The sequence below is a fragment of the Coccinella septempunctata genome, chromosome 9 (genome assembly GCF_907165205.1).
Source record: "Coccinella septempunctata chromosome 9, icCocSept1.1, whole genome shotgun sequence".
NCBI classification, from domain to species: domain Eukaryota; kingdom Metazoa; phylum Arthropoda; class Insecta; order Coleoptera; family Coccinellidae; genus Coccinella; species Coccinella septempunctata.
Window position 1 is genome coordinate 11665265 of NC_058197.1, and position 26876 is coordinate 11692140.

At 34.0% G+C, this 26876-nt stretch overlaps 4 protein-coding genes across 6 annotated transcripts in view; 2 read left to right on the plus strand and 2 right to left on the minus strand.

Annotated features, from left to right (window-relative positions):
• Positions 1-2523: 2523 nt before the first annotated feature.
• LOC123321106 lies at positions 2524-5419 on the minus strand. The gene is made up of 4 exons (XM_044908608.1): positions 5300-5419; positions 5025-5189; positions 2872-3039; positions 2524-2691 (listed from the first exon to the last, which is right to left on the minus strand). Exons 1-4 carry the CDS (start codon positions 5360-5362, stop codon positions 2524-2526), a joined length of 564 nt encoding a protein of 187 aa, XP_044764543.1. The 5' UTR covers positions 5363-5419.
• Positions 5420-10162: 4743 nt separating this feature from the next.
• On the minus strand, positions 10163-11413 carry LOC123320198 (P-granule-associated novel protein 1-like). 2 transcript variants are annotated; one of them, XM_044907403.1, is made up of 2 exons: positions 11108-11413; positions 10163-11021 (listed from the first exon to the last, which is right to left on the minus strand). In XM_044907403.1, exon 2 carries the CDS (start codon positions 10998-11000, stop codon positions 10212-10214), a length of 789 nt encoding a protein of 262 aa, XP_044763338.1. In that variant the 5' UTR covers positions 11001-11021; positions 11108-11413; the 3' UTR covers positions 10163-10211. The 2 variants fall into 2 exon arrangements, with proteins under 2 accessions (XP_044763338.1, XP_044763337.1); XM_044907402.1 differs by having other exon boundaries at positions 11100-11410.
• A 197-nt stretch (positions 11414-11610) lies between these two features.
• LOC123320195 lies at positions 11611-13949 on the plus strand. The gene is made up of 2 exons (XM_044907398.1): positions 11611-11757; positions 13581-13949. Exons 1-2 carry the CDS (start codon positions 11692-11694, stop codon positions 13923-13925), a joined length of 411 nt encoding a protein of 136 aa, XP_044763333.1. The 5' UTR covers positions 11611-11691; the 3' UTR covers positions 13926-13949.
• A 2775-nt stretch (positions 13950-16724) lies between these two features.
• LOC123320795 (cyclic nucleotide-gated cation channel beta-1-like) overlaps positions 16725-26876 on the plus strand; it is a 119951-nt gene continuing 109799 nt past the window's right edge. For both annotated transcript variants that reach the window (XM_044908230.1, XM_044908231.1), the window contains exon 1: positions 16725-16860. The gene's annotated coding sequence lies outside the window, so the exon portion shown is untranslated. The remainder of the gene's footprint in view (positions 16861-26876) is intronic.

Consider the following 26876-nt stretch of genomic DNA (forward strand, 5'->3'; position numbering starts at 1 on the left):
AAAATAATGATAATATTTCTTTTCTTGGTGAATGGATTTCATGAAGGTTACAATTAGATGTTGATAGGAATTAATTTTGGCAATTTGTTTTGAAATTTTCATAGGTTTTTTTCCTGTGAAACACGAGGAATTAGAATAAAAAATTGATATAAATCAATCAAAAACATTTTCAGAAAAACCTAAACTGAAAAAACATCTCTTCATTTGAAGTGAAAAATTTCTCAACAAAAACAACATAAATAATGGAGGCATACATTGAACATGATATAAGATCATGTACGTTCTACAGATGGTAATGGATTGAAAAAATATTCTGATTGGAAGGGCCTGATTCTTCCAAAAAATAAGGTATTAAAACTGTAGTTCGTTAAATGAAGAAAATTATGTTGCTAAATGCCTGATAGTTATAGAACATTTTCAGATTTTAGGAAAGGAAATTCATGAAAAGGTATAAGAATTGCCATTTAATTCTTCGCTGATTTTTGTCATGTGATTTTTAGACATCAACATGAAGAGAATACGTATACTTACTTATAAGCCAATGATAAAATGAGATCCTTTACGTACCTACCTACTATTCTTCTAGTCTGGTGAATTCTAGATATCAAAAACTAACAATTTTATATAAAGTCGACTGCCACCAAAACCACCATAGACAGTCATGGCAATTCTTAAAAAAAAATCTCTTAAAGACACACTATACAATCCTCAATCAGTTTGTTCAGGAGTCCCTAGCACCAGTTTGATTACAAAATGATTCAGATCCAACTACAAGGGTCAGTATTTTTTCCATTCTTCTTGGGATTCATTGAAACCTTGAGTATATCGACTCAGAAGCACCCAACAGAATTGGGTTGAACTTGAGTCGTTGAAGGCCACAATAAATGTTTACTTATTCTTACCTTACAGGTATGTAGCTGCATCGGTGATCTAAAAAATCATCCAAAAATATATCATTGGAACTTTCATTATGCTTCAATCATTGAAAGTAGAAGGCAAGGTTACTAAACTTCCGGATTTTTCATCTTCGTGCAAATCCACGTGTAGGCTGTGGAGTAGCATTCAGTTCATTGTCTAATAAATCTCGTTTATTGTATTTACATGAGAGCAATAAATCAGATAACCGGAAACAGGGCTGCTAAGTTCAAGGCTTCTTGATAAATTTATTTACATGTCTAAGAGCTTCCGCAATATTTCATTACAGCCATATACTGTAAATCGTTTAAGTCTCGTCTTATTATGTAGAGAAGCTAGATAACTTTTATTGGATGCGGATGTAGCAATCAATCCGGAGAACATCTTCACACAATTATGTAATTTGCATTAATTTGAATTTAAATTGACTTAGGACCCAGAAGGTTCTTGTTTGAAGTTTGTTGTTCCTGAGGTCTGGTGAAAAGTAAAAAATTCAAACTGTTCATTTAATTGGTAAACAACCATAATTTGTTAATTTTCTATTGACACATTCACGAAAATTGTAGCTTCTGTTGGATTAGAATTTTTGAACACGAACATACGAATTTCTTGAACTTTTATGGTTGAATGAAATTTTATGAAAAAGGAAAAATTTTGAGATAGAGCTGTGGGTTATCCTGGGACTTATCCTCACAAGGTTATGTCCTTCGTATCATCAAACTAGAGATATTTGGCTGAAATTGTTTCATTTTGATCTCATGGTAAGTTGACTATCGAACAGTTGTAGGAAATACCGTTAAAATTTAATGCTCCATTGACATTTTAATCCTCAGATATTCTCTTCAAAAATGACAGTTTTAAATTTCAAGGGGGTATCAAATCAACTGGGCCCAATTAAAAAAAATATGCATTAGAATATTCTGTTGTCATTAGAATAAAGATATTTCGCTTTACTCGCTTTACTCTAATTTTTTGGTTATGTGTTTACATATTTGTTGTGAAGAAATATATTTCCTGATAATGTCTGTGTTTGTATTTTTCAAAAATATTTCCATTGTGTGTTTCGTCAGCTATTCAACTTGTTCACTCTTCGTTCTCGATTTTAAATGCATGAAAAATCCTCGAATTCCAAGAGACACTTTAACGGATATTTCCAAGAACTCAAACATCAACACAACCAATGCGGAACACCTCAGACAGAATTCCGAACTTAATATTGTTTACTAGGGAAATATTTATTGGAATATTATGCGATGTCACTTCGATGGCGCCAAGAATTCAACATGGAATCAGACAATCATAAATTGGACACAGTGGTCTTCGACAAAAAATTATTCAACGATCCCAAGAATCAGTTGTGATAAAATTGAATCTATCCATTCTTCCTGCATTTTTAGTGAACACCCTGTGATAAATGGTTCAATTTTGAGAAAAAGATACATATTTCACATCCGAAAACAACATGTAATGAATTCATTTTTCTTGTGAACCTTTGTTATTTCAGCAGTTTATTGCAACAAGAAATCTACTTTGAGAAAGTTTATATTGCATGGGCTTATTGTAAAAAACAGTCTCCTTCTTTCAGAAAAATTTATTTTCCATGATCATTTAAACTCCATTTACCCTTTGTTCGACAGTTACTTCAAGGATGAGGCAGTAAAGCAAATCCTTGTTTTCATCGTCGGTGACTTTAATGGTCAATCTGAATTTTCCAAGCCTTATTGGTGCATATAATCCAGTGAAATCGAATATGTGATTCTCCATATGATAACGCCCCTGCAAATAACAATTCGATATCGATTATATTGACTTAATAAGCTTAGTACCATTGGAATAACAATGACAAATATGATCTCGAGGTTCTGATTTCGGTTAGTTCGAAGTAAATATGCATGAGTGAAGGTAGCACGTTAGATCAAAAAATCTTTCTTCCTTCAGGTCGTTGATCTCACTTACTGCAGGTATTGGACATTTATCTGGATGTGTTATGTTGGTGTCTTTATTTGCTTCCAACCAAATACTAGGAAAAAGTTTCATCATCGATTTGCACATATTTTTCTGCTTAGGTAAAAAAGGCCACTCTACCCATCCACCATCAGACCAACGTTCCAACTTCACGGTATACTGCAAACAAAAGTATTCTCAATATTTGAATGAAGCTCTAGAAAAGATGTCTCTGAAACAAAACACCTGTAAAAATTCAGCTTCCTGTATTGGGGAAGTAAGAAGTTTTTCTGATAGATTGGTAGGATTAACGATAAAATTGACTGAAAGACTGTAGTATACTACAGATCACAAAGGAATCCTTGCAATTTGTTTTTTGGATTTCACATTTTCATAGATTTTGCTGCTAGTAGCGCCCTTTGGGGGACATGTAAAGCTTGCCAAGGAAAGTGCGAAAAGTACCGGTAGATTCAGGTGACTTGGGACAATTAGCCCCCTTGCAGATTTCTTTGTTTCTTACCCTTTATGAGTGAAGGGACCAACTTTTAAGATTGTGTAGCGTCTTTTCAGTCAGTTTAACCATTAATTTCTGTTGAGTTTGCCGTGACCAAAGCGTTTGAATTGACAGGAAAAATTAACGAATTAAGGAGATTAAAAGCGTTTTTTCATAGCCCTTATACTTTCTAGTGTCGTTTACATGTGTTTCACTTTGTGCATGTGTAATTTTTTTTTCTGGATACGTGGGATATTGGGATATTAGATATGTCATGAAACAAGGTTGTTTACAAATCAAACGGCAACACGGATCTCATTCATTTATTTTGTTGTTTATGTTTCATAGGGTGACTTGGGACAATGCCGAATAGATACAGCAGGAAATATGGCGATTTTTTGCAGGATATTATTATTTACGTTATTTCTACAAAGGAATCAACCAAGAATGAAAGATATCAAAGTTCTCTGTTTAGTTTCTTTCATTTGAATAGAATAGAATAGAATAGAATAGAATAGAATATCTTTATTCACCAATAATAATTGTTTACAAAACAATGAAGATGGGAAACGTCATACAGGAAAAAAATAAACAAAAACAGAGAAGATCAACATTCAATGTTACTCTCCAGGAATTCACTAACAGTGTATGGCTCTAGTCGTAACAATAGGCTGTAGACCTCTTTTCGAAAACATTTGAAGTTATCAATTTGACGTATTTTGGATGGTAGTTTGTTATATAGTTTTAGGCACATATATGTACAATTTCTTTCCGTCAGGGACAACGTATGTAGAGGGTACAGAAAAAATTGATTTCGGGTCCTGTATGAATCACTTTTCCTAAATTTGTCGAAAACATTTGAATTGCAATACATTTACTTTCGATGTAAAAGGGGTTTATCATTTGATTTCCTTACCGAATTTCAACTTTATTATCACAAATTCTGAATTTCCAAAACTATACACCGTCTAAAGTCACCTATTTTATTTGAGAGTTGAGAAATCAAAAGATTTTAACTTGTGTCCCAAGCCTCCCAAATCGGTGGGTGACTTGGGACAAGTATATTTTATTTTTTTCAAAATTTATATCCGAATTCTGAATTATGGCATATAACCTAATCAATGTCTGAGTCATGAAGCGTATTCGAACCTCTTTTTCAGATAGGTCACCGTTTTGAAAATATGACAAGTTGAATTCAACAATCGTCCCAAGTCACCCGAATCTACGCTAACTTAAATTTTCAGGTAAACCATTGAGTATTTATTATGCAATGAATTTCATTTGAGGCATTTTTTCACAGGTCAATTTTCAAATGTAAATAACTTTTTTGAAGGCAGAATTTCAATTTTCTCGAAACTTATTGTTTGATTGAGACTTTACTACAATATGTGGTAAAAGTCCACAGATTTTTCACCATATGTCACTAGGTAATTAACCTGCCATATTTCTATTATATTATTGATGTCCCTCGTAACACATATAAACATATATTCAATGTTTTCTCATTTGGAAAAATATATAGGTGGGCGCAAGGAAAATTCCTGCCTAGGACACCTGTGGTGCAAAGGTCAGTCCTGTTTGCCATACATCTTCTTAGAATAATTTACATTGTAATGACTCTGGCTGAAGGAAGAATATTACGAAAAAACTCGATGAACAATTCAATACTCACCCCTGTTTTATCGTCAATATCTTTTGCGTATGAATAATCCATAGTTAGTGCCGAATGTGTTTTGTTGATTTTCGTGAATTTCAGGTTCGACACTGGCTCTTTCAGTTTATCATTTTCAGGACAAACATGGACATTTTGCATTTCCACACTATTTTTCAAACCCACCTGAAAATTTAGTATGAAATATTTCAATCAATAAATTCATTAGAATAATATCTATGATTTTCGTGTGATAACTCTCAAAGAATTTGTAAATGCTTATCAAAGATCCTTACTGATTCACAAAAATATATATTAATCAGAAGTATAAATGTCAAAAGAAACTCTTTGAAGAACATCTCGAACCCATGAAATCATTTGACCATCACCTCATTACAACTATCGCACTGGATGATGGGTACAGTTTCACTGTTTTCTATATAATTGCTCTAAACATCCAAATTTTTTGCCACATCGTGAGATCATGGGACGATAAGACTAATGATTTTGTGGTATTCATAATGTATAACAGATACATTCTGGAAATGATAATTTTAGTCTCTTCTCGATAGAAATATCATTATTGAAAAAAAGGAAAAGGGAAAAAAAATACATTGCATTGTAGTCCATAACTGTTTCAAATATAATATGGTTGCGATATACGCAGTGACTTTTGCAAATGGAATGCCGAATAAATTATCATATTTTTGGTGTTTTTTGGATTCCTCATCGAATTTCCATCTGATACACTCATATTCCGAAGCTTTCTAGGGATTTTTGAGATTTTAGACAACCATGATCAGGATTATAGCTACTAACTTCTAACTACTATGAAAGGATGAAATTTGTTGGAACTAATATTAAAGCCATGATCTACTTCGAAGAGAGGAAGACTGAAAGTCAATTTTATTATTACTCATACCAATCTATCAGAGAAACACTTTGAAACAACGAGTTTTTACTTCTTCAATACAGGAAGCTGAATTTTTACAGGTATTTTTTCCAGAGAGATCTTCAGAGTTTCATTCGAATATTGAAAATACTTTTTTTTGCTGAAAAATATAAGTAGGGAATTGATTTTTCACTTTTGAGAACTAGATGATATGGATTTTTACTAAGGAGAAGTATTTTCATGTCTAATGAGAAGTTTTCAACTATTCGCATGAAAAAAAAATGCGACTTGAGGAGTATTTGGTAGATATTTATATTTTATGTATAAATTAAGCAGATATCTAACGATTGAGAAAATAATTTCATATAATGAGCATTTTTCCAAACTTTTCCAACAAAGAAATCAACAAATCACATTATAATTTCGAAAATATAACGATTTATTGAACGCGGTACAAAAAAAGACCGGCTCCTTCACCAATTTGCAACCCAATCTTTCAAACTTTGTAGTGGGTTTTTATATATTAATTTTGGAAATTTCTTGTGGAGATTGATGCTGTTGATACAATCAAGGAATGATGTATCGAAAAAATTACTCAAATTGCCATTCAGCAAGTTCTGGGTGTTGCAAAAAAATAAAACCTGGTGAAAAACCGACATTCGAAAACCATTCGTTGAATTTCTCCAGAATTATAAAATACTGATGACGAGAAGATCCGTATATAGATAGAGGAAAAGATTGACTACCTTTTCCCGCTCAAAAAATTCAAGTAGAAAGTATCAATAAATCGTAAATTTCTATATTATGGAGAAAAAATTCAATACACGTTTTTGCACCTCTGAATCATGAAGGGATAAGGAATGTTTGAAGTTTCCAATTCGGTGCAATACACTGATAAAATTGTTTCACTAGTTTCAACGAATTTCATCATTTTTCTGAATATTTCCTTAAAAAGATGTTCGAAAGCAAATTTTTCAATTTCACCACTTCAACCTTTGGAAATGCCTAATGGAAAGTTATTTCCTCTTGTTGAAGAGTAAATAACGTTAGTTTAATATCTCAAATTAATAAATTTCACGATTCATCTTCGGTTTCGAAGAATATTGCTTTTTTTTCTTTTCAATAACAAACCAGCGCATCCGCCAATCTAATTCAATGTAAACGTATATCCATTACACGTTATTAAAAAAAAAAAAATTTGAAACAAAAACGAACTCGACATATCTTTAATTCCCAATTAGAAAGCCTATGGGAGATAGTTCTCTGCTCAAATAATATCCTATTTGCCCTGGTTATTTTTGATTAAAATAGAAAGACATAGTTTCCGATATTGAAATGAAGTAGGTATTTCTGATTATTTCGAAGTTGCTTATTCGGAATCTGAAATCAATTTCAGCATACAATATGGCAGAAGGGCGCTTTTGAAATTAAACTATTTCTTAAATGTAAATCATTGAAATTCTATTGCAGTGCTATCTGTCGACTCACTGCTGAACTTGAAGGAATCGTGAACAGTTTTCTATATTGTATTGAGAATGCTGCCTTTAATGTTCTTCACTCCTCCTCTAGATGACGCTGTAATAGAATTTGAAATATAAGAATTTTTCAGTTGTTCAAGCATAAATCCACAAATATTAATCACTTCCATGAATAATTCTGAGAATCGATAGATTCGTTAGTTCGTTTTTGTTTCAATCCATTTTGTTATAATACGTATATTGGGAGTACGTCGATTTTCAAATAAATTGGCGAATGCGTTGGTTCGTTATTGAAAAGAAAAAAAGCCATATTCTTCGAAACAGAAGATGAATCGTGACATTAATCGATTTGAAATCATGAACTGACGTTATCTAGTCATCAACAAGAGGAAATAACTTCCTATCAGGTATTTCCAGACGTCAAAATGGTGAAATTAAAAAATTTTCTTTTAAAAACTCTTTCATGAAAGATTCAAGAAAATGTTGAAATTCTTTGATATTAGTGAAACAATTTCCTCAGTCAATTGAATCATCTTAGAAACTTCAGACATTCCTCATCCCTTTATGATTCAGGGGTGCAAAAACATCTGTTTAACTTTTTCGACATATTTTAGAAATTCACGATTTAATAATACCTTCCACTTGAATTTTCTTGAATGAAAAAGGAAGTCAATCTTTCCTTCTATTCACAAAGCCATCGCTTTTCAATGAGTATTGTAGAATTCTGGAGAAATTCAACGAATGGTTGTCGAAGGTCGGTTTTTCATCATATTTTATTTTTCTACGACACCCAGAGCGTGCTGCATCGCAATTTGAGTATTTTTTCTGATACATCATTGTTTGCTTGTACCAACAGCATCAATATTCACAAGAAATTTTCAGAACTAATATATAAAAACAGACTACAAAGTTTAAAATATCGGGTTGCAAATTGGTGAAGGAGCCGGCCTCTTTATACTTTGTTAATATAAATGGTAATATTTTCAGAATTATAATGTGATTTGGTGATTCATTTGTTGGAAGATTTAGGGGAAATTCTCATTGAATGAAATTATTTTCTCAATCGCTAGATATCTGCTTAATTATTACATAAAATTTGGAAAATCTTCCCAATAGTCGCCATCTTTTTCATTCGAATTGTAAAAACTTCTTTTTAGTCATAAAAAAACACCTCAGCTTGGTAAAAATCAATATCATCTAGTTCTCAAAAGTGAAAAATCATTCCGCTACGCATAAAACGTTTGACAAATCTCAAATAATGTGGTAGTTTTTTTGTAACACTTCTGAAAAAATTATTGGCATCTGAATAATCCTATTTCATCTTACCATCCATTGTGAATACGAGATGAGAGGTTGATCTGTTTCCACTCAGCTCTTCAAAAGTGTGTTTCATGATATTGAACGAATAAAGATGACGAGTTTACCAGAAAAAATTCAATGAATGAGTTGTACATGGATATTAAATTGAATTGTCTGGCGGATGCGCTAGTTTACTTTTCACATGAGAAAAATGGAATATTTCCTGAAACAATTGATCCATCACGATAACTATTGATTCAAAATGATAAACTGACGTTATATATTCACAACCTCCCATTTCGTATTTCCAAAGGCATAAGAGATGAAATTGAAAACTTTTCATTCCATTAATTTTTTCATAAGTGGTTCACAAAAATCGAAAAAACCTTATATTGTGTTGTGAAAATTTGCTCAGTGAATAGCATCATTTTGAAAACTTCGAATATTCCGATTAAATTTATGATTCCGTATTAACCCAAGCTTCACATGAACTATCACCTAATCTTTCGAGGAATTTCAGTTTACTGAAACTTCACATGTACATTTTTTTTGAATGGATAGAGTCGTCGATCTATTTCTTTATTAACGTTGCTAGTTTTTCTCGAATTACGTTCTATAGTTTCGGAGAAATTCAGAGAATGGTTGATGAATGTCGGTTTTTCACTAGTTTTTATCATCCTACGAGGCTCACAATATGAGAAATAGTAATTTGAGTATTTTTTCTGATACATCATTATTGGTATATTCAATGTCACTACATTTCCAGTGAAAATTCACATAAAATATATATAAAAATCAACGCCAAAGTTTAAAAGATTGGGTTGCAAATTGGTGAAGGCGCCGGTTTTGATGAGTTGTTAATATAAATCTTAATATCGTATAAAGTATCAACTTATTCTCGAGTATTGTTGGTAGAATGGCCCATTTTCTGAAATTTAGTTCGAAATCGATCTATATCTGCTTGATTTATATATCAAATTTCAAAAATCATTCAATAACTCCTCATTTCAATACCTTTTTAATTCGAACAGTGCGTATTTTTGGCAATTATAAAAAACCTTCGGTAGTGAATACACCTCAAAGTAATCTATTTCTTAGAATCTGAAAACCAACTATACGTAATTGATCATTTCGCTTTTTCACTATTTATCGTTACAATAATGTAATTCTCATTGTTCCCTAAAATTCCTGAGAATAATCAGGGGAAGTTGAACCCATAGTTTCATTAGTTATTAATATGTCTATAGCTAAAGCTAATCAATATTCTTTCGATTCGAAAGAATTTTTAGTTATCTTCAAAAATTAGGTTATTTTATAGAAAAAATGTTATAGGCACATGAATGAAAATTTATGTATGAATGATTTTGGAAATTCTGAATAGATATAGAATTGATATCCTTCGCTCATTCTAGGAAATTTTTTTATATGCACCTGAATGATTTGTTTCTTATCCTATTTTCAAATAGGACCCTGATAAAGTGAAAGACCAATCGAACGTAAGAGATTTATTGACAAAATTATAACATCGAATACAATGCCTTATTCAATCTTTATCCCCAAACCCATGAGTTCGTTCTCTATAACCTCCAGTTCCTCCTCTGTGAAACAGTTGCTCATAATATTTATTTTTTGGATTTTGGGAAACATTTCTTTCATTTTGGCCACATCGAACTTCGTCATCTGGTTATCACACAGATCAAGGTACTCAAGAGAAGGCAGTGTGTTGAACTGGGTCCAGTCTATGTTCCCCAGTTTATTGTTTTGTAAAGATAGCTCTTTAAGCTTGTCCAAACCTTCGAAGGTTCCGGGTTCGAAGCCAGTCAAGTTATTTGATGCGAGATTGATCTCTTCCAGGTTCTCTTTGTGCTTGAAAGTATTCCGCTCTATGTTGGAGATATCACATTTGACCACGGACAGCCTCTTCAGATTGTTAAGTCCCTTGAAGACATCCTCGTTCAATTCCTGATATTTCAAACCCTGCACAGAAAGTATCTTCAATTTGTCCAAATCTGTTAGAGCGTCTTTGTCTATTTCTAAATCTTCGTTGTTATGCACGTAAACAAGGGTCAATTTGGGGAATTTCTGAAAGAAACATTTGGTTAATTTGGGAAATTTCTGGTTCCCGTTCAGAACCAGGTTCTCAACGTCTGGAAGAGAACCCAAGAAATCCTCGGATATATTCTCAATGGAGCTGAAGGCGAACAGAAGGTGTTTGATTTTATCTCTTGTCGTTATCAGGTCTTTAGTAACATCCCCCTGATGCACGAAGATCCTGAGGTGATCTGGAGGGAATTTTTTGTTGGCGATGTCACATGATGATTGCTCCATTTGATGAAATTACTTTATGTGCTGTAAGAAAAAGGATACTCGTACTCACTCTGTTAAAATTCTCAATTTGATTCTGACATCTCTTGGTTTTTTACATACCTACTCACCACTAGAACTTCACCGATTCGAAATATTTCAATGAATTTCCATCAAAACCCGTTTAGAACTTGGACAATCCCGACAAAACACTCATAGCTTGTGTTTATACATTGGAATGATGTTGTATTGATTTTCCTCTACCCCTGCTCCCTTAAGGGCTGGAGGAAAACGTTCTGAAATACGCCCTCTACGACTCACCGGGTCAACTATAGTTACTAGCTAGTTTCCTTCCGTAAATCTCATCGAAACTCTAGATCGATTATAAAGAGAACAATTAAAAGTTGTTGTGTTCATTACATAACATGTTTTTCCGGAATAAGTAGGCAAACATGATATCCACAAATATGAAAAAAAAAACATGATCGGATTACATCTAAGTGCTTATTTACAAGGTGAAATTGCCTTTATTTATATAGCTCCCATGCCAACTCATTATAATACAATTCAACAATTTCCTCTGCATATTAAATTGTACCCTATAATGACCCTAATTGTGGCAATTATTCTCACCTCTTTGTTGAGGAGCACAAGGTATAAAAATTGAGCGAAATTGTCATTTCTTCATTTGAATACGGTGACAAGGAATGTGATCATGATGTTTCTAGTAAAATCAGTTCAAACGTTACTGTTTTTGGTTTTGTTTGTTTGTACGCACCATGTAAGCAAAATATTTCATTATGTTCCCGTCATTTGAGGAAGAATGACAAAAATCCTTGTACTTCTGTGTTTCAGTAGCCTTTGTAATTAAATTAGTATATTCGACAACCTTTTCAAAGTTTCACCTTTCAATTCTTATTACGGAAATTTAGGTTTCAATGAAGTCAAAATATTTCTGATGAAAACAAAACTGATTTCAATTGTGTAATACAATTTTTGGTAATCATTTTTTTTTCGGCATTGTTCACATGATTCGATACAATAATCCTAATTTTTTTCAATGAAAAGAGTGCTATTTTAAAAATCTATTTCAAATCTTTTTTCATTCATTTGTTGGCATATGGAGCTTAAAAGTTTTAAAATCATTCCGAAGTTGTTGAACATATCTTTATGAAGATATGAAGATATGAAGACTCCAAAAAGTTATTCCCCAAATCTTGATGATAAATTAAGTTCTGCATAATTTTTTTTTCTTTTTTTGAGAAATATCTATCACCTTGTTTATCGAGTTGATTTATTCTTGTACACAGGAATTCTCGAGACTGCTTAATGAAATTTTACTCTATCTTATTTAACACTGGCACTTACAGATCAATATGATTTTTTTTTTACTTGAACCATCTGGGGATAAGGCAGATAAAAGTGTCCTAAGTCGTGTTTCGGGAAGTTGTAATTCATCAGGATTTTTCGACGATTTGACGAAGGGCAACGACAGGAAGACGATCCTTTTAATTAATTATTAAATTTTCCAATATCTCCATTTCATAATGTTATGTTATTTTCACTTTTTTTCCATTTCTTTTTCCAACTGTGCAAATCACCATTCTTTGTTTATACCAACTAGCAACTGACACAGGTTTTTTCTGATTCTTCTTATTTGTTTAGAAGAATTCAATAAGCCTGGAAGGCATTCCAAAGTTTTTTTTTTCTGATATTAGTTGAAATTTAAGTGTTCATTTCAAACTTTCGCCAGTTTTCAATGTGTTTTTCCACCTAAAAGTAGAATGAATACAAAATTAACAAGTTGTGTGAACATTCAATAGTCAATTCATAGCGTAGTCTGAAAGTAGGAATTTTAAAGAACTTTTGAACCTTAGTGTTACCAGTTACAACCCCAATATTTTGAACAGGGGAGTAAGTGATACTTCATTTGAAAGACATTTCTATTCTGAGATCGAAATATTTCATTTTTTCCATTCAAACCATTCGCTTTTGTGACATTCAAATTCAAATTTTGCACACAATCGGTCATTTCTCTTATCTGATCATGCTATGTGAATCAATAAAATATTCACTAATTTATTATATGCTTGCGAATAAAATCGTTCACTGCCATACACCAGACATAAAAATATCAACTTCTGTTTGTTTCTTTCATTACCAATTAATGTAAAAATAGTTTATTCATTAAAAGAACGAATAACCAGTATAGCAGATTCATCATCAAAATTGCAGAAAAAATGAATGAAAATTCAATTGATTTACACAGCCTACTTGAAGGTAAAATCAATGTTGTTCAAAATTTAAACATAAATTTTTGAAAATCCTGTGAATTCAGTGAAAAAAAAGTAAATCTCCTGAATTAAGGATAGAAAGGCCATCTAAATGAGATCTCACTCAACCCATCTGCCTCATTCAAAATATAGGGGTTGAGGCAATAAGGTTAAGGCTTTGATCTAAGAAGTTGTCCCCCTGAATTTGAAAATCCTTGTAAACAAAAACCGAAATTTTTCAAATTGGTTATTCACCTCCTCATATACTCTTCTGACCGGGGTAGTACAGCCTCTCTTGACACTGGTGAGCTAACATTAAGACCAATTACAGGTTAACGCCGGTTCAAGCGAAGAAGAAATGAAAATTATGAACAAGTGCATCGAGGAAGCTGACGTGAAGATGGAAGATGTGAAGACTTTCAGATCCGACCAGATAACGGACAACATGTTGTGTTTCATGAAATGCAGATACGAGAGCGAAGGAGCATTCGATGAAAATGGTGTTTTGGTCAAGGAGATGATGCAGGAAAGCTATGACGATTTCGGGTGGACAGACGAGCAGAGGAGCCAGTCTGACGGTTGTTTGGACAAGATGAAACCAGTCAAGGAATGCGAAGATTTGAAAGAGTTTTACAAGTGTATTCCGGTCATAAATTTTGGAGAATTATTTGAATAAAACATATCTCTGATGAACGATGAATATCAAGTTGGTTTTGCTTTTCAAGATCCCTTTCTAGGTTGTCTGAATCTTGGATTATTTGTTCGAAGTACGTTGTAGGTATAGTTGTAGTAGCAGAAGGATTTGACCTGCCTAACAGACACACTAGAGGATTGTCTATCCCCATTATGAACACTTTCGGATGCAGCTTCCAAAATCTGCAGATATGCTGATGATTTTGTGGTAATGGTACAGAGCAAGCACGGTACGTCATACTGCTATGAGGATATATTGAAAAATTAGCCTACTAGAGAACCAATCAAAATTTCAATGTCAAACTATTTTATCACTCAACATATTCTCCTCTTAATTGGATACAGTTATTACAGCGAACCTGCAACGTCTCTAGACCTTTCAAAAAAAATGTTTCTTCTTGCTCTGCAAACTAGACCTCCACAGCTTCTATTACTACTTTCTCGTTGGAAGAAAATTTACGACCTTTTAAACTTTTTTTCAGTTGAAGAAAGAGATGATAGTCGGATGGAGCCAAATCTGGTGAATAAGGGGGGGTGTTCTAGTAATTGAAACCCTAAATCTCGAATTTTTTGCAAGGCAACATGAGATTTGTGTGCAGGGGCGTTGTTCTGCAAAAACATAACACGTTTGGATAGCTTTCCGCTTTTTTTCCCTTTATTTTTTTCCCGTAGAGTAGTCAGAAATGTCGAATAGTAATCCCCGGTTATTGTTCTACAATTATCCAAAAAATCAATCATGATCACTCCATGGCAATCCCAAAAAAACTAAAGTAAGAACTTTTCTAGCAGATTTTTGGACACGAAACTTCTTTTGGTCTTGGAGAACCAGAGTGTCCCAATTCTATCGATTATTGCTTTGTTTCTGGATCGTAAAAATGTACTCTAGTCTAATCCATAGTAACAATTCGGTTTGAGAAGTCTACATCGTTTTCAAATCGAGCACAGATCGAACGCGATGCTTCTACCCCTGCACTCTTTTGGTCAACCTTCAAACATTTTGGGATCCATTTTGCAGCAATTTTTCTAATGTCTAAATTGACGTGAACTATTTGATGAACGCGTTCTTATGAAATATTCAGTGCTTCAGATATCCGTTTTAGCCCAATTCGACGGTCTGATAAAATCATGTCATGAACTGCATCGAAATTTTCGGGGACTAACACTGAAACTGGCCTTCCCGATCGGTCATCATCTTCAATGGAAAATTTACCTCTTTTGAAGCTTGCAGTCCAATTTTTCACGGTCGCATACGAAGGACATTGATCACCAAGAGTATTAAGCATATCTTCGTAAATCTTCTTACCTCTTAACCCTTTTAAATGCAGGTACTTGATGATGATACTACAATTTTTCGATTTTCACAATTTCGGTGGACATCTTCTTTCTTTTAAATTATTGCGTAACTCTGGTTTACTTTTTTGACCTTAAACTTTACACTGACACTTCTAATGAGTTATTATTCGTTGGTATGGTAACGCAATATTTTTTTTATGCATGGAAATGGTCTAGGCTAACTAGATATCAATACATCCTCGTATGCTGCTTCAAGATCAGATTCTAGATTTCAAAGGGGGTTACAGTGTCCCTCATCTGAATTTAATTGATATTTCTGGGTCACAAACAGGAAATACTACGGAAGCAGGGGACTGATATCTAATAAAGAAATGTTATCGTTTTCAGTAGTACCTAAAATTACTCGAAATTATCACAGATTAATCCAAATACACATCTGTTCATTTCTCTCTGACTCACCTCAGTGTCCTCTATCTACCCTTAGGTTTCGCCCATTTACCACTGAATCACCTTGTATAACAAGTTTCAATATCGACTTCTTCTTGGAATAAGACATTAGATGAAGGCGTATTGCTCTATCAAAAGTTTCCTTGTAACTATTCTTCGGCTCGGAAAGCTCTTAGCAACTTTCAGAAACTCCTAAAAAACTATTTCCAGCCTTGATTAGCACCCGTAAAAGACATCGGAACTCTATAGGTTCCTAATGAAACACCATCCGAGAGATTTTCTTTCCCTCTGTCTGCAAAATATGAGATGAAGGATAAGTTGGACACACTCACTGCCCTGTCAGAGAGCCCATAAATCAATTTGAGGTGGAGATACGAATTGTTCATTATCAATAATTACGAGGAAATCGTCAGATTGTTGAGAATTTTTAACTTTCTTTCTCCTAGATCCAATATATCATCGGTTTTGTGGCTGGGGCACATTGAATTAACGTTCCAAATGAAATTAGTTCTTCTTATCAGGTTCAATTCTATTCAGTAAGAAGATTACTCCCAGAATGAGAATTTCGAAAAGAGAAAAAGGGCAATCCTTCTATCTTTATATTCTTTACAGTAAACGAAATCGTCTCTTTGAATTGAAGACCTTGTCAAAATATAATTAGGGGTGTGTCGTATGGACATTTCCTAATTTAAAATGAGCATCAATGAAATATTTTCGTGTTCAAAATAATTCACGGAATTCAAATGTGAGATTGTTCATTTATTATTATATGTTTAGAGGCAGCCAACAATATCAATTCTCACTATCGATACTGATTCTTTTATTAGCTTTCGAAAATAAATCGAAGTAACCTTAAAATCTTCTGCCTGCCATGTGTACCCTCCTTGTTCGACGTTCCTCTAAATCCGGTTCCCTTGTTCATCTCGTCTCTTCTTCGGGAAACCACCCCCTCCGTATGCGCATGCGCATCCCGGTTTCGTGGAAATCCCGCCAGAGGTCGCGGCCTTCTCTTTTTGCGCTTTTCACATCAGTTCCGTAGCATCCAGTGATTCGCGAGTGCTTCCCAATCAGAAAAACGCGATCAAAAAGTTGTTCGCAGTGAAATTCCGATGAAGGTTCGGTTCTGTGTTGAGTGTTCCCCCAGGTGTGCTAGATGGATAATTTGAAAATTTTCCGAGGTAAATATATGTCCTGATTGCGCCCAGATTTGTCCGCTTTTTTAATGGGAAAAGTTTGGTCCTTCGGGAGGCTGCGATGGATTTTTTAAGTTTGGATTTTCGTGGGGGAGATTTATTTTTGATTGGGATATTTCGAGTAAGGGATCAAGTTTTATTGACTGTTTCTTTCAATTAAGAGGGTTGGGAGTAAAAATTTTCATAACGAGATTTGGATGAGGTCAAGTTGAGAGTTTTGAGTACACTTGCTACTAGAACTTTTCGATCCCAGTGAACACTTGCTCCATCCTATTCGAAATTTTTTTTCATTCCCTAACTTAATATTTTTGGACCAATTTGTTTTAATTATAAAAATATACAAAGTGAGCACAAAATTCATAACTGCGGTAGTTCCAATTTTGTAGAAAAATGCTCGAACAAATTCTGGGTATTGTCCTCTGAGTTAATTGTAATCGGAAAGGGCTTTAAGGTCTTTGTCTGGAAATGCTTCGTTTTCAAGATACAAATCGTTGAATATATTCCGAACGAATAACGAACTACCCGATATTTTCTAAATGGCTTGGGATATTTGAACTGGATAAGGTATAAAAAACACCTCATTACGAATACCTTGTCTTCAGCAACTACAGTGGCGTGCGAACTGGCCTTGATCTTCATATTTTTGAACAAAACAGTGATACGCCAGTGCCTTTTTTAAAAATTTGATTAATCTCTACACATGGTAGGTATTCAATTTAGGACAAACAAAAATCAATTTACCACTTTCCACTAAAAAATTTAAAACCGAGTAGAGCGATCGCACAATAAATTTTATTACATCAAAAAGCCATAATTTAAGAATTCTTCAAAATGGCCACCTGCGGCTAGAATAGCTGTGTTAAAAATCTCAAGATTTTTTGAAAATATCGAAGAATTCATTATTTATCTGGAAACATGCAACCCCCTGTAACCTGGGATCGAAGCATTCACGGAAAAAGGCCTACAAAACTTTAGGACACCAAATAGCTCAGAGATTATTATTTTGATTTTGTTGGCAATGTTTATGGAGCGCCCTGTGTAACTAAGAAGTTTTTCAAACTAGGGGTGAAAGATACTTGAGACTCTTTCTTGCTAAGGAATTGGTGATTCATAGGATTTTTTAACTACCCTTCTTTTTTAATAGGGTTGCGGTGGTAAAAATTATGGAATCCAATTTTTTACTTTTTATAACGTGAGTTTGAAGTTTAAAACAATTCGCCGTCAAGTAGGCTGTGTAATTTTGAAGGTTGATATTTTGTATCGAAACGTATCACTCAGCTTGTACCATCACATTATTCGAACAGTGAAAATATGAAATTCAAAAGATTATTACAAAATGTTATTGAAGAAGCTAAGTGTCACTTTCAAGCACTGAATATACACCTCCAAAATTCCACAGACTACTTGACGACGAATTTTTTTGAACGCACGTCATATTTTGCGGTCAATGACATACACTCTAAGAGTGTTTTTGAAAACATGCATTCTTCAAGAACTCCAATCACCCGTGAAGTGAATCAGTAAACTTACAAAATTGAAAATTTGAATTCATTAAGTTAACAATTTGATTTCATAATAAAGAAAGGTTAGTAAAACCGACCTTTGACCAAAGCATCCTCAGCAAGTAAAGTTGCGAAACTCATTCAAAGTGAAAATTGTTTTGCTCGAATATTTTCCTACAAAGTAGCAGATAAAATTTTGAATAAAATGTTGCTGTACTCTTTCATCATCTACAAGCGATTCTGAGTTGGAAGAATCGACAATAATTCCCCCTTTTAAATGGTTTCAGGAAATCGAAAACTATTCGTCCATATAGATATCTATTTATTTTTTATTTTTTAATTGAAATAAAACCGATAAGGTTACATCTTCAGGTGATTCAATGCAGGATTCATTGAATTTTGCTTCTTTATTCCCAAAACACTTTAATTGATTTGTTTCTTAACTTTTTACCAGATAAAACTTTTGACCTTTATTTGTATTATGTATTAACAAATCGAAAATTTTAATTTTTTATTTCATACTTTCTCGAATTAGTGCAAACTTGTTCTTTTTGAAAAGCCTCGTGTATATTTTGTTAGCCTATAGTTGTTTTTGTGATAATTTCATATGAAAGAGGAATATTTGCAGCACCACAAATGAATAATACAAAGACTATTCGAGTTTTTTGGAATGATCGAAAGATTTTTTCTTGGCTGAGACTAAATTCTTGTAAAACTGAGAAATAATTCAATGTTTAATTTCGTTCTAATCAAATTTTTCAATTAAAAAAAGAATCAAATACTTATTTCGATTTGAAAACTTATTTTTTCCAGATAGTTTAATAATTGGTCAAATTATGAATTCTGGTTGAGTTGATGCAAGTTGCCTTAGGTACTTGAGCTTGACGAATGAAGAAGCTGATAGATTTTCCATGAGGAAAGCACTAATCACAAAAAGTTGACATCATCCTTCAGATGAAAGTGAAATTAACAGCCCAATCCTACTGTATCACAGCAGTGGATGATTTTTAAAAACTTATGGGATCTCTTTACAACGCTTTCATGTCATTTATGTCAAATTTTTGTTCCTAAACGCTGCAAATTTCTCAAAATGGGTTATCATAAGAATGTTATTCAAAATAGTAAATGCTAACGCTGATATTACTCGAAACACTAAGCAAAACTAAAAGAGGAAGTTTCAGTTGACATGGAATTCTAATTGAAGCTGATCCACCACACACAGGTTAAATGATACCCTGTATATCCCAAACCCTAAGTCCCTAATGGGATAAACTCATTGGAAAGCATGAATATTCAGCGAAACTTGCAAATTTTCCTTCCGCCAAAAATTATGAACGCTCGACCTTCTAGGGCAGTGACTGAAATATCTCAGATGTCCTTTCCAGGATCTGGCTTTTGTCGGGGTCCTTGGCGCAATTCCAGGATAAATGCGCTTAAGGATGAAGCGATCCGGTCGACTCGTGAATCAGGGAAGAAGAAAAGGATTCTGTATTTTTTCCGGATTGTTGTTTGCTCCTTATTCGATGAAAAGATTTCCTGTTGAAAAACGTTTAGATAATACCGTTTCCATTTTCAAAGAATTGATCGAAGAGTGAAGTTTCCTTCGAATTGTTGCGGGCGTTTGCTTTGTATTATCGTTCTCTTTTTATTCCATACACTCGTCCGCCAATTAAACCAGAAATTGATGAGGACTCAGTTCAACGAATCGTATAAATAGCCATGTATGTACAGATTCACTCTTTGATTCGTACAAATATTCTAAAAGTAGATTCTAGACGTCAAAAGAAACACTTTTTTCTCAAACCATTTTTTCTGATTCGGCCCTGATAAAAAGATATAGCCATTTTGAGTTTCCATAATGAACTGTGCCACACCTGGAAAAACAAAATTACCTTCAGAATAACTAGCTTAATCTATGGCACTACACATCTATGGATCTTTTAAACACAGTTGTATTCCGCCAATTCCCAGTTTTTCAAATTTCACAGATACCTTTTTAATTTTTTAATGGCCATAATGAGAAAACTGGAAGACGTGGGTGAGACCTTGTGCTCGAGAAAGATTCATCAAATAAATGAAAAACTATATTCCGAAATTCATCTTCATTCGTGTGGTATAGAACTGAAAATAATTTTTTTATAGTTTTTCAACACCCTGTATCTTTTAAACCGAGCAGATTCGGAACACATGGTAGAGGAAAAAGTGTTTCTTTTGACTTGAATATGTTAAAATACTTTTACTTCCAGTATATTATTCGAATGTCAGCATAAAATTTGTTCTTAGTCTCTGCAACGATTTTGTTAATTTTATTTCAGGCTCCTTTATTATTTTGGATATTTATCAAATATTTCTGGATCTCTGAGCGAATTATCAATTACAATTCCAAAATCTACCAGCAAGGAAGAGAGAAATTTTTTCGAAAAACATCCAACACTTTTTCTATGAGTTTCAAAATTCATATTGATGAAATACGAACAAAATTTGAATGTTATGACACATAATTGTTTTTCCACTCTAACATGAAGTTCTCAGTTTCATACTCTACTCAAATAGGGAGATACACACCCTGAATATTCCAAATTCAATTCATCGGACCAAAATTGCAAACTAACCTAGCGGGCGAGCACCATAATATTTGTGTAAATTATTGCCCTCCTTCAGAATTAACATATTTCGTTTATTAACGTCGCCATCAAGAGATAGATGATGGCAGCCACTTCTCAAAGTCATCTCCTCTGTTAACTGATGTCAAATATGAATTTGCTCAAGTAAATAATGCAAATTTATGGGGAGGGATTCATCTTGAACCGTTGTAGTCTGCACGGGCCCAGATAAGGGCAATATTTCTCTCCGAGTATCCATCAGGACGATACGGCTTCTTTGATGTTCAAGAATATATTATTTTATCCTTCTATACAACATAAACTCAGGATGCGAGTATATGAGACAACATTAAATTTGATGGGGTGTTTCTCTGACTTCAAAATGAGGACCAGTAAAATGAAGACGTAAAAACGTTTTCTATTAGGTTTTCGAATATTTCAGGAATATTCCATTGAATAATTCCCTCTTAAGTCATAGTGAGTTTATTGAAAGGACGATGAAGCACCGGTTATGAATCAAAAATTATTTGAATACACATAAAAACATCGATATAAAAACCAACAAATGTTCTGAATTAAATCTTCTTTCAGTTGATACCCCAAATGATGGTGGTTGGGGAGTAAGCTAATAGCTTAAATGGCTATTATGCATGGCAATTACATGTTCGATTATTAATAATTTGAAAATACACTGCTCAAAAATTGAAATGGATAATTTGCTTACATGTAATAATATTTGAAGGGAAATAAAAGGAGTTAATTTTCAAAGTAAACTGTGGTAATTTAAAGTATGAAAACTCACGTACCCCACGCCTAAAACATTGTATTCAAATCGTCAGTGCACCCAAAATAAATTATGGAAAAAAAATGGAGAAAAAGACCTCATAACATTAACTTCCTCAAGACCGAATGGTTGTGCCGAGATGGATTAAATTGTCAGATTTTTTACTAGAAGAGTTGCTCTTTCAGAATATGTATCACATTTAGATCTACGATGATTTTTAATTTCCAAAAAGATGGTCTCGGTTAAAAAATTTGCAAGTCTGAACGGTTGTACTGAACTCGATGAAATTTCGAGATTTATTAATAGAAGAGTTGCTTTTTGAGAAATTATGAGAAATATTTTTTCCGATATCGAAAAATGATGTTATTTCTCCCTTCAAATATGAATAAATTTCAAAGTACTCAGTTTTCTTGGAACATATAGCTTGTATTACAATTATAAAGATATATTTAAATATATCAACAAACACCTCACACAATTTCAAATATAAAATGATATCCTCCCCCCCAAAATGATTCCTAGAACCGCCACTGAGTTAGCAAGAGATAATTGGAATGGGAGTTTGAATATTCTAATGAAATCCCAGCTGAGTCGTACACATGCTTGACTTTCTTCCTATTTTAATTCGTAAAATGACGCTAATACGTACGGGTCACGAAATTTTCGTTCGATCGTAAAGACGAAACTAGAGAGCCCAATCAAATAATGAAGCGTATCTAGTTTCCTGATATCATTTATTCAAAGAGATGCCATTCGTACGTGCATCCAGGAAGGGGAAAATCCAATTAGCTATTCAGGCCTATACCTTAGGGGATGGTATGATACCAATTCGTTAATGAAATGACGATATAATCAATTATTAATTGATCGTGGATGTGAAACGATGAATCAAACTGGGGTGATCAAAGTGTTAGGGAGTTAAGAAAGCACTCCAGATGTTCCAAAATTAATTTCTTGAACGCCACTGGTACTAGATTCATATAACAGTACGTCGGAATTAGCACATGAAATTACGAGAAGGTATTGATATCCAGTTAGCCTAGGCCAGTTCCATGCATAAAAAAAATATTGCGTTACCATAGCAACGAACAATAACTCATTAGAAGTGGCAGTGTGAAGTTTGAGGTCAAAAAAGTAAACCAGAGTTACGCAATAAATTAAAAGAAAGTAGATGACCACCGGAATTGTGGAAATCGAAAAATTGGAGTATGGAGCCATAATCAAGTACTTGTATTTAAAAGGGTTAAGAGTTACGCAGATTTTCGAAGTTATGCTTAATACCCTTGGTGATCAATGCCCTTCGTATGCGACCGAGAAAAGTTGGACTGCAAGCTTCAAAAGAGGTAAATTTTCTATTGAATATGATGACTGATCGGGAAGGCCAGTTTCTGTGTCAGTCCCAGAAAATATCGATGCAGTTCATGACATGATTTTATCAGACCGTCGAATTGGGCTTAAACGGATATCTGAAGCACTGAATATTTCATACGAAAGCGTTCATCATATAGTTCACGTCAATTTGGACATGGAGAAAATTGCTGCAAAATGGATCCCCAAATGTTTGAATGTCGACCAAAAGCGTGCAAGGGTAGAAGCATCGCCTTCGATCTGTGCTCGATTTGAAAACGATGTAGACTTCTTAAACCGAATTGTTACTATGGATGAGACTCGGGTACATTTCTACGATCCAGAAACAAAGCAACAATCGATGGAATGGTGACACTCTGATTCTCCAAGATCAAAAAGTTTTGCGTCCAAAAATCTGCTGGAAAAGTTCTTGCTTCGGTTTTTTGGGATTGCCTTGGAGTAATCATGATTGATTTTTTAAATAAGGGTAGAACAATAACCGGAGATTACTATTCTACATTACTGACCACTTTACGGAAAAACACTGAAGAGAAAAGACGCGAAAAGCTATCCAAAGGAGTTTTGTTTTTGCAGGACAACGCCCCTGCACACAAATCTCTTGTTGGCATGCAAAAATTCGTGATTTAGATCTAGATTTGGCTCCATCCGACTATCATCTCTTTCCTCAACTGCAAAAAAGTTTGAAAGGTCGTAAATTTTCTTCCAAAGAGGAGGTAATAACAGCTGTGGAGGTCTGGCTTACCGAGCAAGAAGAAACTTTTTTTTGAAAGGTCTAGAGACGTTGCAGGTTCGCTGTAATAAATATATCCAATTAGGAGGAGAATATGTTGAGTAATGAAATATTTTGTTCGTTTCTATAGTAGGCTGAGAGTTTTTCAATATATCCTCGTATTCCTATTACGAGAGTTGGTCTTGCCTTGTCTTGCTATTCTCAGCAAGAACAAATAATTGATTTCCGCCAAGAATATTTTTATTGCTTTTCAAAGCATTCGTCAAGCGATTGAACTACTCTTCACACTGGCTTTTTCAATGCCCAAACCTCTTCTTCACATTTGAAGTAAATAGGAAATCGCATTTCTTCAGTATAATTGAAAAAAATCACGACTTTTCCAATTCCTACACCGATAAACGCCAGTAAAAGGATGAAACTGGAAAACTAATCCGTCCCCCAACCATAATCATGACGTATCCTTCGTGAACGAAAAAAAAAAAACAGAACCTTCAAGACTATTGTTCTCTGAACGATTGCCACAAATACCCAATCTTACGCCAACCGGAGGCCACTTTCTTTTCATCGCACTCTTTGCTGCTCATTCGAGTTTCCAGATCACACAATAGAATAAAGAGGGCCAGGGTTGTTGAAAGGAATTGGTGTTCTTATCAGTTTTTTAAAATTCAGTAAGAAAAGTATTTTCATACCATTTTTATTAAGAATGATGAGGGACTATTGATATTGTAGTACAAATTAGTACGCTCCATTTTTTATGGTCAAAAATGCTTTTATTTCCTAACTGAATGATTGAACAGATTTTTCAAAGTATTCTTTATTGCTGGTTACTACTTGTTATTGTTACGTCCATGTTCTCAACTCTGAAATAATTTTGCAGGAATTTGGATAACTTCAGTTCAATCACTTATTAATTATACATAGCCAACTTTTCGAATCTAGAGTGATTTTTTCATCGGATTAAATTTCTTCAATGTCACTGAAATCTTGGTTTTATTGATTTTCATACATCAATGTCAAAATAATTAAAATGTTCTGAAAATGGGCAATGTGTTGTTAATGCGATGAAAACACAAGCCTTGAAAAAGAATCACTCTAAATTCGAAACGTTAGTCTTGAAGTCTTGAAGTTGTCTCAATTCCTATGAAATTATTTAATTTCTTAAGACGTTTGGGATATGAGGCTTCATGACTTTTAACATTTGTGTTCATGCTTTGCCTCTCAATGATTACCATGGATTTAGATTGAACAGAAACTGCTTGTTCAGTCAATCTCCGAGGATGTATTGTTATCTAGCTAGCCTAGACCAGTTCCATGCATAACAAAAATATTGCATTACCATTGCAACGAACAATAACTCATTAGGAGTGTCAGTGTGAAGTTTGAGGTCAAAAAAGTCAACCAGAGTTACGCAATGAGTTGAAAGAAAGAAGAGGTCCACCGAAATTGTGATAAACGAAAAATTGGAATATCGAGCCATCATCAAGTACCTTATTTAAAAGGGTTAAGAGGTAAGCATATTTACGAAGATATGCTTAATACCCTTGGTGATCAATGTCCTTCGTATACGTATCTAAAAATTAGACTGCAAGCTTCAAAAGAGGTAAATCGATCAGGAAGGCCAGTTTCTGTGTCAGTCCCCGAAAATATCGATGCAGTTCATGACATGATTTTATCAGATCGTCGAATTGGGCTGAAACGGATATCTGAAGCACTGAATATTTCATACGAACGAGTTCATCATATAGTTCACGTCAATTTGGACATCAGAAAAATTGCTGCAAAATGGATCCCCAAATGTTTGAATGTTGACCAAAAGAGTGCAAGGGTAAAAGCACCGCGTTCGATCTTTGCTCGATTTGAAAACGATGTAGTCTTCTTAAACCGAATTGTTACTCTGAATGAGACTTGGGTACATTTCTACAATCCAGAAACAAAGCAACAATCGATGGAATGGCGACAATCTGGTTCTTCAAGACCTAAGAAGTTTCGTGTCCAAAAATCTGCTGGAAAAGTACTTGCTTAAGTTTTTTGGTATTGCCATAGATTAATCATGATTGATTTTTTGAATAAGGGTAGAACAATAACCGGAGATCACTATTCGACCACTCTACGAAAAAAAATTGAATAAAAAAGAAGCGGAAAGCTATCCAAAGGTGTTTCGTTTTTGCAGGACAACGCCCATGCACACAAAACTCATGTTGCCATGCAAAAAATTCGTGATTTAGGGTTTGAATTACTAGAACACCCCCCTTATTCACCAGATTTGGCTCCATCCGACTATCATCTCTTTCCTCAAGTGAAAAAACGTTTAAAAGGTCGTAAATTTTCTTCCAACGAGGAGGTAATAAAAGCTGTGGAGGTCTGGTTTGGAGATCAAGAAAATACATTTTTTTTTTGAAAGGTCTAGAGACGTTGCAGGTTCGCTGTAAGAAATGTATACAATTGAGTGAAGAATATATTGAGTAATAAAATATTTTGATATTGAAATTTTGTTTGGTTCTCTAGTAGGCTAAGAATTTTTCAATATATCCTCGTACATAATCGAACATATTCAACGCAGAACGTAAGAAAAATCCTCATATCTGGGCTGCATATTTCACCTCATGTTTCGTCACTTAATATTATTCTTTTCGGCGAGTGACCCCCCTCTTTATATTGTGGAATTTGATACACAACCCTTCCCAAAATTCATGGTTAAATCTCCCCTCATCTGTTTGAATTTTTCCCTTCGAAGTGATTCGGTGAACAGCCTGGAAACAAAGTTGACAATGCGGTTAGCAAGATTAACGTACCAATTTCCCTTTCAACAAATATTTGACTGCGGAAAATTCACGGAGGCTGTCGGTGATGTTGATGGGGTAAATGAATCTAAACTTCCGCATGTTTACCACATTGCGGCATGACCTAGGGAGAGAATGATACTTGACCTGCTGGTTCTCTTAAGCTTATAGTTGTTAGTGTAACGCAATAAAAAGAGAAGCCCTTCAAGACTTAAAGTAAGCTCGCCAATCAGT

Bases quoted from the DNA above. Each gene is read 5' to 3' on its own strand.
- LOC123321106 (XM_044908608.1), bottom strand. From the start codon at position 5,362: ATGTTCTTCAAAGAGTTTCTTTTGACATTTATACTTCTGATTAATATA. The intron at 5,190-5,299 runs GTAAGGATCTTT...CTAAATTTTCAG, and splicing joins ATATATATTTTTGTGAATCA to GTGGGTTTGAAAAATAGTGT. The intron at 2,692-2,871 runs GTAAGTGAGATC...TGTTATTTGCAG, and splicing joins ATAAATGTCCAATACCTGCA to GGGCGTTATCATATGGAGAA.
- LOC123320198 (XM_044907403.1), bottom strand. From the start codon at position 11,000: ATGGAGCAATCATCATGTGACATCGCCAACAAAAAATTCCCTCCAGAT.
- LOC123320195 (XM_044907398.1), top strand. From the start codon at position 11,692: ATGATGTTTCTAGTAAAATCAGTTCAAACGTTACTGTTTTTGGTTTTG. The intron at 11,758-13,580 runs GTAAGCAAAATA...GACCAATTACAG, and splicing joins TGTTTGTTTGTACGCACCAT to GTTAACGCCGGTTCAAGCGA.